Below are 12500 nucleotides of genomic sequence, written 5' to 3' on the forward strand. Positions count from 1 at the left end.
GCAGAAAGGGATAATCCGGAAATTTTAAATGAATTGAAATTGAGTAAATTTGGAATGCAGTGAGGGACGGATCTGATCTTTCGCTGTCCGTTAAAAACTTTCGATAGGTTTCAATCTAAATGGAGCTCATCAGTGACACCCAATCTTAGACTGACTGGTCTTAGAACACTGCGTCAGGATAATTTAAAAGTGGGGGAAAAATATCCAGAGATGTCTATAACATGGAAGATTTATAATAAAGCGGGTGCTCGTATACTTTTCAATGGACTAGCTAGAAGTAGTAACTAATTTTACCTCAAATGACACTCAGCCATCCTAAAATGTTGGGTAATATGGTCTTAGCTGCGTATATATTCATGTATTTATCCACACACACAAAGCTTTATGAGTGAATTTGGCAGACGGAAACTGAAAGAAGCCCATCATACACACACACATGTGTGTGTGTCTTTGTGTTTGTCCTTCACCACCGCTTGTCATCTGGGGTCGATTTGTTCAATTAAACCCTTCAAGGGGGTGCTCCAGCATGGCCGCAGTCTAATAACGAAAACAAGTGAAACACATGTAATGTTTATATGGTGTGTATATTATATATTATGCTTATATATTACACTATACATGGATGTGTGTATGTGCACCCTACCGTGCCTTTCTCCCACCCTTCGATATTGTTGGAGGGTAACGTGGTTAATGTTCCTCTTGAATGATTGCTAGTTGGGGGCTGCAGGCAAACATGCTCAAAGAGAGAAATGTAAAAGGATGACGCAACGTAGAAGAAGGATTGAGTGGGTTTTCCCGAAATTGGGCTGGGAAAGCGCAATCGTAAAGTTATAAACCGATTGAAACGTTTTTCTGCCAATTCTCAGCCTTACATTGTTGTCGACTCTTTTTGTAAGGAGAGTTTTTATCCAAGTATTTTTTTTTTTTTTGCTTTTTCCTAGATTTGTATCTTGCAGAGCTCTCTTCCATCTTGCTTTCCAGATAAATATCTTGTGTCATTTTTACCTCTTTTAAATCTCGCGTTGATTCTTATTCTTTTTCTAAAGGCAGCTCTTCATTAGATTATTTTATTTTATTTTTTTGTAATTCCAAACATACTAAGTAGTTGCTAGGGGCCTATTTTGTTTTCGGGTTGCTTGTTGCCTTGTACAGAGTGACACACACGCACACACTATGTATGTATGTATGTATGTATGTATGTATGTATGTATGTATGTATGTATGTATGTAGTATGTATGTATGTATGTATGTATGTGTGCGTGTGTGTGTGTGTGTGTATGTGTGTGTGTGTGTATACACTTCTATAGTCAGACATCTGTACTTGTCCTTCTATCAATCTCTAGCCTTCAACACTTGGAATAAATTTATCTTCTTGTCTCTCACATAACTCCCATTTAGTTGAGGAAAGGGGCTTTTCCTTTCCTTTATTTTGCCTTGCACTTCACTAGTGCCGGTGTCACGAAAAAGGTACACAGTACCCCCTGGAAAATGGTTGGCCTTAGGAAAGACATCCCGCCGTAGAAACCATTCCAAATCTGACACAGAAAACGAACGTTAAACGATGATGACGAATCGAAAGTATCTCAACGAATGCGTCACGTGAAACACTTCCGAGGGCTTCACCAAATCGACACTGGTTGATATTATCAAAGACTTAGAGGATCATGGGTAAAGCCAAGCAGCTGTGTTCTTAAAATAGAATCACATTTCAATTAACGTGAAATCGTCTTCATAAATTGATCTTACTTTACTCTGTTGTTTCATCTTTATATTTCAGGTTCGCTAAACGCTATAGCACCAATTATATCCAACTTTTTCCTTATTGCTTACGCTCTCATTAACTTTGCCTGCTTTGATGCCAGCATTTCCAACATGCTCGGTAAGTATTTTTCTATACGATCATTTTGATGTTGCAGTTTCGAACCCAGTCTGCCTCGATGGTGCAGAACTATGATTAACGGCTTTGATCGTCTCGCCTTTTGTTTTTGTTTCAGGGATAATTTCCCAAGGACCATATTAACCAGTGTGTTCCGTTTTTTTTTTTAAAGACGGCATGGTGTAATCTTAGGGAGACCTAGTTATATTTAGTAGGATGAGCGACCACATAAAGGTTCTTTCGTCGTCTTGTATTAAACACTGATGAAAGCGTTCTACCATTTGTAATAGAATATGAAATTCCTTCAATTGTTTTTTAAATGCAGATTGATATCTTAAGGAAATATTTTTTTATGCGCCCTTTTCAAGCCTAGCCAGGCTCATGGGCCCGGTTTCCCGGTTTCTGTGGCGTATGTGTTCCCCCCCAGCTGGACGGGACGCCAGTCCATCGCAGCGTTACTCAAGAAACAGGAAGAAAGAGTGAGAGAAAGTCCGCTGCCCTAACCACTGGCCCATTGTGCCTTAAGGAAATATAATCAACGGAAAATGGTTCCACCATGGCTGCAGTCCAGTGATTAAAACTAGTAAAAGGATGGAATAAAGAAAACAGTAGAACAACATAAAGTTACTTAAAAGAGCAGTTTAATGTCACATTGAAAGATAAATTCATATTGGTGCAGACGTGGCTACAGACAATGAATGACTGTGTAGTTAAGAAGCCCGCTTTGCAACCATATGGTTTCGGGTTCTGTCCCCAGCACAGGGCTTGACATCCGGTGTTGGTTTGTTTAATTTTTATAACCTAAGGGTTCGGCAGAAGAGATCAATAAGTGACAGACTTCAAAATAAGTACTAGAATCCGACTAAAACCTTCAAGTTGAAGCCCCAGTAGAGCTGCGCTCCAATAATTGAAACAAATAAAAGATATGATATTTAATCGTTTAATACATTTGTATAATTTTTGCTTTCAACTTTTTCTAGTTTCAGCTTGAGGGTGTGGCCTTGCTGCAGCACCGCGTATATAAATGGGGATCGGCATTAGCTGTAGCATTTTGTCTCAAAGAGACTTAAGTCCTGTTCCCATTTAAAGATTTATTGTTCAAAGTAATATGGGCAAGACTGTTTTCTTTCGTTTTCCCCCAAATGAATCTGTTCTTTTTGTTGTTGTTATTGCCGAGCAAAGCATCAAAATCACCTTCAATTTTTTTCTTTTGTTAGAATATAAATGTAAAAGCATCGAGAAATAGAGCCATCTATGTATCCTACTTAATGTAAATACATCGTTGAAAGGCAATTTACTGCAGTATCCATCCATAGATAACATCTCTTACGAACGTACTGTGTTTAAAAAGACAATATATATCGGAGAGAGACGAATATCGTCCGGGCAGTGAGTAGTAAGGTCGCCAGATACATTTTAGCGTTCTAAGCTTCATCAATGCTATGTACTCACGGCCAACAACATGCTTAGACAAGATTTGTCATCACCGATTTGTAAGAAACAGCGAATAAAGCATTCTCTGGTGTTGCGAATAAAAATCCATTTTGTGCACTACTAAGTATCATATTTAGGTAAATACATTGTTGAAAGGCAGTTTACTTCGGTCTCCTTAAAAGTAATTTAACTGTTAAATACCTTATCTTCTTTTCTTTCGAAAAGTCTGTCTGAAGGTGTGAAATATCTATGCTCTTGCTATTTTTCCTATGTTTGTCATTTGTTGAAACATTTTGAATTTGCTTTGATGGGCCGATCTCTTTGTTTTTTGGTAACTATGCTATTAAAAAGTACAAATCAGATTCAAATATTCTAATATTTTTTTTTATTATGCTCTAATACTTTGTTCTAATATTTTAACATATATTTTAACAATGTCCCGACGTTCAAATTATTTTTAATATTTACATTATATCATGGCGGCGAGCGTTAACGGCATTTAGTCTGACTTTACGTTCTGAGTTTAAATGCCGCCGGAATCAGCTTTGCTTTCATCCATTCGAAATCAATAAATTAAGTACCAGTTAAGCACTGGGGTCGCTTTAATCGACTTATCTCATCTCCCAAAACTGGACCAAACTTCGATCCTAATATTTTCATGTTCTACTATTCCAATATGTGGATAAGGCTTTACGTTCTGATTTCAAATGTCTTTGAACCTTTCAGGGTCGATAAAATAAGTAAGCACTTATTTTAAGAGTAATACAACACTTCGCAAATATCTCCTTCGGCTAAAACCACCAATAGAAGAGAATATGACCAAAGACTGCATGTACTCCATCCCATGCAGCTGTGGTAGGTTATAAAGGCGAAACATGCCTCAAAATAAGGGCAGACGAACATCGCAAAGCTGTGACACGAGGAGATATTGATAAATCGGGTATAGCTGATCATGTATGGTAAAAACGGAGACCATCTCCCCACTGTGGGATGAAGTTAAAATGATAGACAGAGAACACCACTGGAAAATGCAAAAACTAAAAGAAGCAGCACATATGCTAGGACACAACAACCTCCTAAGCAGACCGAGTGCAGATATGAACAGCATGTGGGAACCGGTAATTAGGAAGGATAGAGAAATATTAGATTTATAAGCCCTAAAATTCACTCCATAGTTGCTCACGGGCATATGGCGTAATGGTTAAGAGCGCAGGCTACTAATCCCAAGATTCCGAGTTCGTTCCGAGCAGTGACCTGAACAATAATAATAACACCTGAAGAGGGTCTATCAGCCGAAACATTGTGTCAACAACAAACCAGATGAGGACAAATACCCGTTGAATGTAAATAATGCACATAATTCCCCATCTCTTAAATGTAGAACTGAAGTAAGCACTTGTCAAGTATTAGGTTCAGTGTAATCACTTTACCTCCTTCTTTGAAAATCGCTGACCTTCAGAGCCAGAATTCGAAAGAAATGTTTTAATATATTTTTGTAATAGTTTTACTTTACTAATAAAATGTTAAATTCATATTTTATAACTCACAGGTTTCCGTCCAGCCTTCAAGTATTTCAACAAATGGCTTAGTTTAATAGGCGCGCTTCTGTGTGTCTTTATTATGTTTTTAATTCAGTGGTGGGCAGCATTAAGCACATTCGTTCTTTCTGCCGGACTTTTCCTTTATATCCGCGTGAAAAAACCAGGTAAAGATTTTCTTTTTTCCTTTCTTCAGTTTCTTTTTTGGCCAATACCTTCCGAAATCCCTTATTTACTCCACCTGCCATATTAGCCATTTCTTCAATGTTATTCTCTCGCGATACTTTGGGTGTCTTCTACAATATCCTCGAACCGATGACTGCCTTATGAATGTTTTTGGTGGATGGAAGCTCTATGGAAGTTCGTCATTGTGTGTGTGTGTGTGTGTGTGTCCCTGTAATTTGGCGGTTCGGGCAAAGAGACCGATGGAATAATTCTAGACTTCAAAAAAATTATCATTCATTCCATTGAACCCTTTAAGATGGTGTCCCTGCATGGCCGCAGTGCAGTAACTGAAACAAGCAAAAGACAAGTCAATAAAAGGAGTTCTAGAAATAGCAACCAAATGCATCTCAAATCACGTTTTACCGTTATAAAAAAAACGGTTTCATCGATCCTACTATGTTATCCTGATATGAAAATAAACGGGGGGGGGGGGGCATACTTAGAACGACTTCAATCATAAGTCCTCTCAATCAGGATTGATTTGGACAAAACAAAAATAACATCAATTAGTCATATATAACAAAAGAAACTGGAGATAACGCTGTCTCTTCATTATCCCAAACGATGTTCCTTGAATCTAACACCGAGCACGACCAAATTCTTTCTTTCTTAATCAACTGGAATCTATCCTGATCTATCGAAACACATTATTGAGAAAGATAATCCCTTTGTTTCAATCAAACTAGTAACCGCTGATGCAGACGGTTGTTGTCCTTCACCTTTTTCATCCATTTCACTGTCTGCAGTGTGTTTATACGTAGAGTCAGATCTGGGACGGCTTTATTTTTCCTTCCCCTCAAACTACTTTGTCCCTCGCGTTTGAAAACCTCCTTTGTACATTGTATTGTCTCAAAATAAAAGTACACATTGGATAATACTGTCCTGGAGCACCGCCTTTAGTCGAGCAAATTGAACCCAGGACTTATTCTTTGTAAGCCTTGTACTTATTCTATCAGTCTCTTTTGCCGAACCGCGGGGACATAAACACACTAGTATCGGTTGCCAAGCGATGTTGGGGGACAAACACAGACACACACACACATATATATGTATATATATCTATATATATATTATATATATATATATATATTATATATATATACATATATATACGACGGGCTTCTTTCAGTTTCCGTCTACCAAATCCACTCAGAAGGCTTTGGTCGGCCCGAGGCTATAGTAGAAGTCACTTGCCCAAGGTGCCAGGACTGAAGCTAGAACCATGTGGTTTGTAATCAAGCTACTTACCACACAGCCACTCCTACGCCTATGTTAGAAATAAAAGATAAATTTTTCATATCACCCTCTAGTGTGTTAAAAACGGAACAGCACTTTTGTTAATATAATTCTGGATACATTATATCTGAATAAAGAGGGATGGTCACTGCTGGAAAACCATTGATCGTAGGATTGGTCGATTAGGGTTTACCTAAGACTAAACAATGGCTGGGGTGAATCATCAGCTTCGAACAAGCGTAAGTGCATGCGTGGGAGTGTATGTGGGGTTGTGTGTATGAAAATCAGCCTTTACTTCAATTCATTATTATTATTATTATTATTATTATTATTATTTATTATTATTATTATTATTATTATTATTATTTATTATTATTATTATTATTATTATTATTATGAAGGCGGCGAGCTGGCAGAATCGTTAGCATACTGGACGAAATGCTTAGCGGTATTTAGCCCGTTGCTACGTTCTGAGTTCAAATTCCGCCAAGGTCGACTTTGCCTTTCATCCTCTCGGAGTCGATAAGTTATGTACCAGTGAAACTCTAGGGTCAGTGATATCGACTAGTCCTCTCCCCTAAAACTTCAGGCCTTGTGCCTATGATAGAAAGGATCATCATCATTATTATTATTATTATTATTATTATTATTATTATTATAGAAGTCAACTGGGGATCGTCTTCACAGGCTCATGCCTACAAGAATGCATTGACATCGACGCATAAACTGGCTCATATTGAGGAACATGTTAAGAACTTCCGGTGAGTGAAAAGGTTTTCTTTCTTGAATGAGAAACGGAATTTCAGATTTGTCAAGTGACTTAATTTTGAGGTCGTGGGTGAAGAGTAAAAGAACGACGAGTATGTGAGATGGAATTAGGTGGATGTAGAATGCAAGCAGCTAGCCATGAGAAACAAATGCCATTGTAGAAATGGTAGGAACTGCAGAGTGATGAGACACAAGTTGTGAGTTGGTCAGTGATCCCTTGCCAATTAATCGATCGGCATTATTTATCTATCACACCATCAGATGCTCGTGTTTCAGATATAGTACTTCATTATTGGTTTTATTTCAACTCTGTAAAGAGATAAGTTGTTATACGCTGAAGTGTTTACAAAATATATCATTTCTCAGAATGGATCAGTTATCTTAAAAGCTTTAAATAAGTTTAGAAAATACTTCGTTTTGCTGCAGTCCGCCATGCTACAGTCCATGACTTTGCTTTATCCCTAACAGGGTGGCTGAACGGGTACCATGCCTTGCTAAAAGGCATCTCGTAACTACGCCGGGTACGGTCCGTGATGTATTTTCAAATTACCTACATAACCTCTCGATACGCGATACGTATTTTGAAGTAAGAGATATTACGATAAACAAAAGTTTCTACTATTAATTCTTGTATACATTTCACCATTATGACTGCTTGGAATCCTACAAGCGCATTTGGACGCTTATCTAGAATGTATTACCAGGGAACTCTATCTTGCATTAATTTGAAGTAGGAGATAAATTAAGGGATATTTAAACATTAATGAGAAATAATTATGTTGTGGGACAGACAGACTAATCGACAAGTTTGAGTTAACATATTTAATTAAAACGCAAACTAGAAATGCTCATTTGACAAGCAGAGAAAATAGTATTAACCAATAACCAGCTTTAATTTCATTTTTACCGAAAATGCCGGTTAACATATTTTGTCCATAATCTGTCGTCGTCAAAAAAGTATAGTTTTTAGTTAAATTTTAAGCTTCTCGAATAAATCTTTTATCTCTTACTCGCTTCAGTCATTGGACTGCAGTTATGCTGGAACAACGCATTTGAAGGGTTCAATCGGGCAGAGCGCCCCAGTACATATTTTTAAAGCCTCCTACTTATTCTTTTCCCCTCTTTTACCGAATCACTCAGTTACGAGGACTTAAACAAGTTAAGTCAACGCCAGTTGTTAAGCGGTGGCTTCACACTCTCAACATACCGTTGGTTTCCACACAGCTTCCGCCTATCAAATTCACAAAGCGTTAGTTGGTCCGGGGCTATAGCAGAAGACACTTGTGCAATGCATTACACAATGGGATTGAACCTGAAACCACATGATTGCTAATCGAGCTTCTTAACCGCACAACATACCTTAACACTGACGTCATTGCTTTTCAAGTGGTGACGTCATCCAGTTATTTTAAGTATATTGACGAGAGTAAAAAGGAAAAAAGAAATTCATGTTCCTTAAAGTGATTTCGTTGAATAAAATTCTGTCGAGGTTGACTCTGTCTTTCATCCTTTCGGGGTCGACAAAATAGGTATCAGTCAATTACTGAGGTCGTTTTAATAGCTTCGACCTCGCTTCAAAAAAATGCTGGCCTCGTGCCAAAACCCGAAACCATCATTTCACTAGATGAGATAAAGTTTAAATGGTGATACTGAAATGTGTGTGAATATTGGTTTTAAATTTTGGCACAAGGCCAGCAATTTCGGGCGATGGGGTAAGTGGATCACACTGCCTCCACCCCAGTGATATATATTTTATCGAACCCGAAAGGATGAAAGGCAAAGTCGACCTCAACAGAATTTGAACTCGGAACGTGAAGACTGACGAAACACTGCTAAGCATTTTCCCAGTGTGCAAACATTCTGCCAGCTTGCCTCTTTACTCTGTGTGAATGTTGATATCGCCAAGTCAGCTATCATTTCTGGAGTACTTTACTAACAAATTAGTATTCCTATTTCAAATTCATAACTTTAGAGATTGATACGTTATGAATTTTATTTTTCAGGCCTCAAATTTTATTGTTGTGTGGCTATCCTAAAAACAGACCAGATCTGGTGGATTTCGCAGCATCGATCACCAAAAGAAGCTGCTTGCTTATATGCGGACAAATTTTCCTGGTAATCATTTTTTTTCTTATCTTTCTTCTTTCCATCACTTTCCCTTTTCTTCTTTCCTCTTCTTTTCTTTCTTTCTTCTTTCTTTCTTTCTTTCTTTCTTTCTTTCTTTCCCTTTAATAATTTTCCTTTTCGTTCGGTTTCCTTAGGACCAAAATCTTGATAATATTGAGTTTACACTGAAACATAAAGATAAGTACATGCATACACAATATAATTTACAACACATTTTCCCCGCAGTTTTTGTTTACCATATCCACTCACAAGGCTTCGGTCCATCCGGGGTTTGGGGGTTTTGGTAGAAGACACTTGCCCAAGATGTCACGCACAGCGACTGAACCCAAAACCATGTGGTTGTAAAACGAACTTCTTAACCACACATCCATTCATGAGCCTACATCATGTGCCACAAAGAGGGGTGGGGCCGGAAAGAATCACAATTCATAATAATTGTCAAATATTTTCTGAAAGTGAGTAATTTAAAATACGGCTTTTTAGAATTTTAAGGTTTTCTTTTTTTTCTTTTTCAGGGAGACCTTGCAAAACACAAGAAACACCTGGGGTCAGCATCTGTTTATACCTGGTTCAAGAACAGAAAAATAAAAGCTTTTTATAGTAGTGTATGCTCAATTAACTTTCGAGGTGGTGCACAGAATCTTTTACAGGTAAATTATAACCTTTTGAGATACATTATTATTTTTTATCAGATGCAGTATGGAATTTTGTCAGTGAACAGGTCGCGGTCGCAAAGCGACGAAAAGTGTTTTGATAAATTCAGTTTAAATGTTGAAGTTAATCTAATGGTTTCTTATAAACACCTTCCACGCTGCAATAGTTTTGCTTCAGCTCACGATCTCAGATCAAGTCGCTTGCTATGCAAGTACATCTCTGTAATATTTTTTCTATTAGTATAAAAAGTACCGATAACTTGCATATTTATTCTTGGTACATTCCACCAAGTTCGAACGTGAGTTTCATCGTAGAACAACTTCTTTATGATGAATATGTAGAGATAACACTCGATTCATTAGCACAAGGGATTCTGGGACGCCTGTTGTTTTGACATCGTTGTTTCTCGTCAGGCAGTAGCACCCTAGGACCAATGAATTTAAGAAAAACTGATGCTCTTGTTTATAACTTTAGCGAACAAACTGTTCGCTGATCAGTGCTGATATCTGTCAATCGATAATAAATCGTCTTGCTATTCACCGTGCATATGACGATTTTTTTTTATGTAAAAAGTATTTATAGTCCTCAACCTGTAATAAACGATGTCAAAAACTGAAATTAATTATTAAGATTTTTTCTCTTATCTATCGTTTGTATGGTGTTTTGGGGGACTTTTAAACGTATTTTACACTGCAATTGATCATTCTATCTGGTCGGTGACAAAATAAATGTTTATTCAGCTGTCTAGTTCTCATGAAAAATACTTTTGTTCCAAAAGCATCTGAATGAGGCAGAGGACACGGTCTGCTACAGGCGACGCTTTTATGAGCGCAGCACTTTCGGGGGTCTATCGTATAAATCTGTATAAACTAGGGAACCAACTTGGGGTGGGTGAAAACTTAAGGGCAACCAGCTCCAAGCGGCACACACTCAAGCTACTCCACTGTTTATTTTAATCATAAAAGATACATTCGTTTTTCTTTTTCAACCAGAGTCATTGGCTAATCTGAAGGCCGTTAAGTCATGGTGTATATGTTGTTTCGGCTGAGGCTAATCCTCACGGGAGCACCTTAACTCAAAGATGTTACAACTGTGACTGTACTCTTTTCGAACATCAAGCAGTGGATTGTATATGCCTTTTCTTTAAGATGAGTTCGAGTAGATGGACAGTTGACTGTTATTTTCTATTAGGCTGGCTCCATAGATATCAGTGATGGAAAGGAATGCATGATTCTGAGTATGAGAACTGAACCTTGAAGAAAACAGTTGCTATGCGGGAAAATAGATCTTGGTTCACTTTGCCTTTCAACCCTTCGAAGGTCAATAAAGAAAGCACCAGAAATGTACTAAAACCCATCTAATCAACCATCCCTACCTCTCGCTCTCTCGAGCGCCAATATGTGGCCACTTAACAATACTAGAAATTTATTAATGCAGCTGTTCTTGTTTTTAGATAAACGGTTTAGGAAAACTGAGCCCCAACACCATGCTAATGGGTTTTAAAAGAAATTGGCAAACTGATACAGGATCAAATGTCGACGATTATTTTAACGTGATTCAGTGAGTATATTGTAATGTATATATAAACAAACTAATATATGATAAAACAGTTTACACTATATATATATATATATATATATATATATATATATATATATATATATATATATATATATATATATATATAATGAGAGAGAGAAAGAGAGATGGCTGGGAATAAGAAAGCTTGCTTCCCAACCATATGGTCTGTAGCTCAATTCCACTACGCGGCCCGTGTGCAAGTATTCTCTACTAAAGCCCTGAGACAACCAAAGCCTTGTGAGTGGATATGGTAGATGGAAAGTGAAAGAAGCCTGGCATGTATCTGTGTGTGTTTTTTCTATACTTGTGTCTGTGTGTACCTTTGTCTAGATATCACTTGATGGTTGTAAATGAGCATCACCGTCATACTAGCGATGTAGTCCATTTCCAATCTTCCGGGAAAAACCTTTCTGGCCATGGGGAAATATTTCCCTGCTTGGAAAGAAAGCAGATAAGAGATTTCTTCACAGTGGACACATGTGTTGCGCATAAACTAATCCAGTCTGGTTTTTACATTTCATTTCCTCTCCAGTTTTGCGCAGGCCTGGGCTAGATGTAAGAAAATCCTGGGTAGCCCAATCGTCAGGATTCCTCTCTTGACTTTGCTGACGTAGTCCAAAGGAGTGCAGAGCATTACGTTTGGTACCAGCTTGGTTGCAGGAGCTGCCGGAAGAGTGTCAAGTCGAACACTAAACCGCCTACGGGGCCCCACTCCGGATTTCTTTGAAGATTGTCTCCTTTCTGTAACCCTGGATAGGGGCCCATACCGGGTACTGTCAGCCGGAGCCGGTCGTCACTCCTTGAAGTAGTGAAGAAAATCGCTACCTAATATATATATGAGTAGTACCTGTATTTCAAAACGGGCGGACCTTGTCACATTCTGTGTCACGTTGAAGTTCCCAGTGAACTACGTTAGGGGTACGCGTATCTGAGGAATGCTCGGCCACTTGCACGTTACTTTCACGAGCAAGATGTTCCGTTGATTGGACCAAGTGGAACCCTCTTCGTCGTAACCGACGGAGGGCCAGTTCAGTATGTATGTTGTATATATATATATATA

At 38.1% G+C, this 12500-nt stretch overlaps 1 protein-coding gene across 4 annotated transcripts in view; it reads left to right on the forward strand.

The window, feature by feature from the left end:
• The window catches only part of LOC115209475 (solute carrier family 12 member 3-like), a 131048-nt gene that overhangs the window by 106571 nt on the left and 11977 nt on the right, over positions 1 to 12500 (forward strand). For all 4 annotated transcript variants that reach the window (XM_029777897.2, XM_036501635.1, XM_036501636.1 and 1 more), the window contains 6 exons: positions 1779 to 1880; positions 4861 to 5016; positions 6972 to 7071; positions 9082 to 9193; positions 9721 to 9855; positions 11313 to 11419. In XM_029777897.2, the coding sequence (XP_029633757.1) occupies positions 1779 to 1880; positions 4861 to 5016; positions 6972 to 7071; positions 9082 to 9193; positions 9721 to 9855; positions 11313 to 11419 (712 nt within the window). The remainder of the gene's footprint in view (positions 1 to 1778; positions 1881 to 4860; positions 5017 to 6971; positions 7072 to 9081; positions 9194 to 9720; positions 9856 to 11312; positions 11420 to 12500) is intronic.

This window comes from Octopus sinensis, linkage group LG3 (genome assembly GCF_006345805.1).
Source record: "Octopus sinensis linkage group LG3, ASM634580v1, whole genome shotgun sequence".
Taxonomy (NCBI): domain Eukaryota; kingdom Metazoa; phylum Mollusca; class Cephalopoda; order Octopoda; family Octopodidae; genus Octopus; species Octopus sinensis.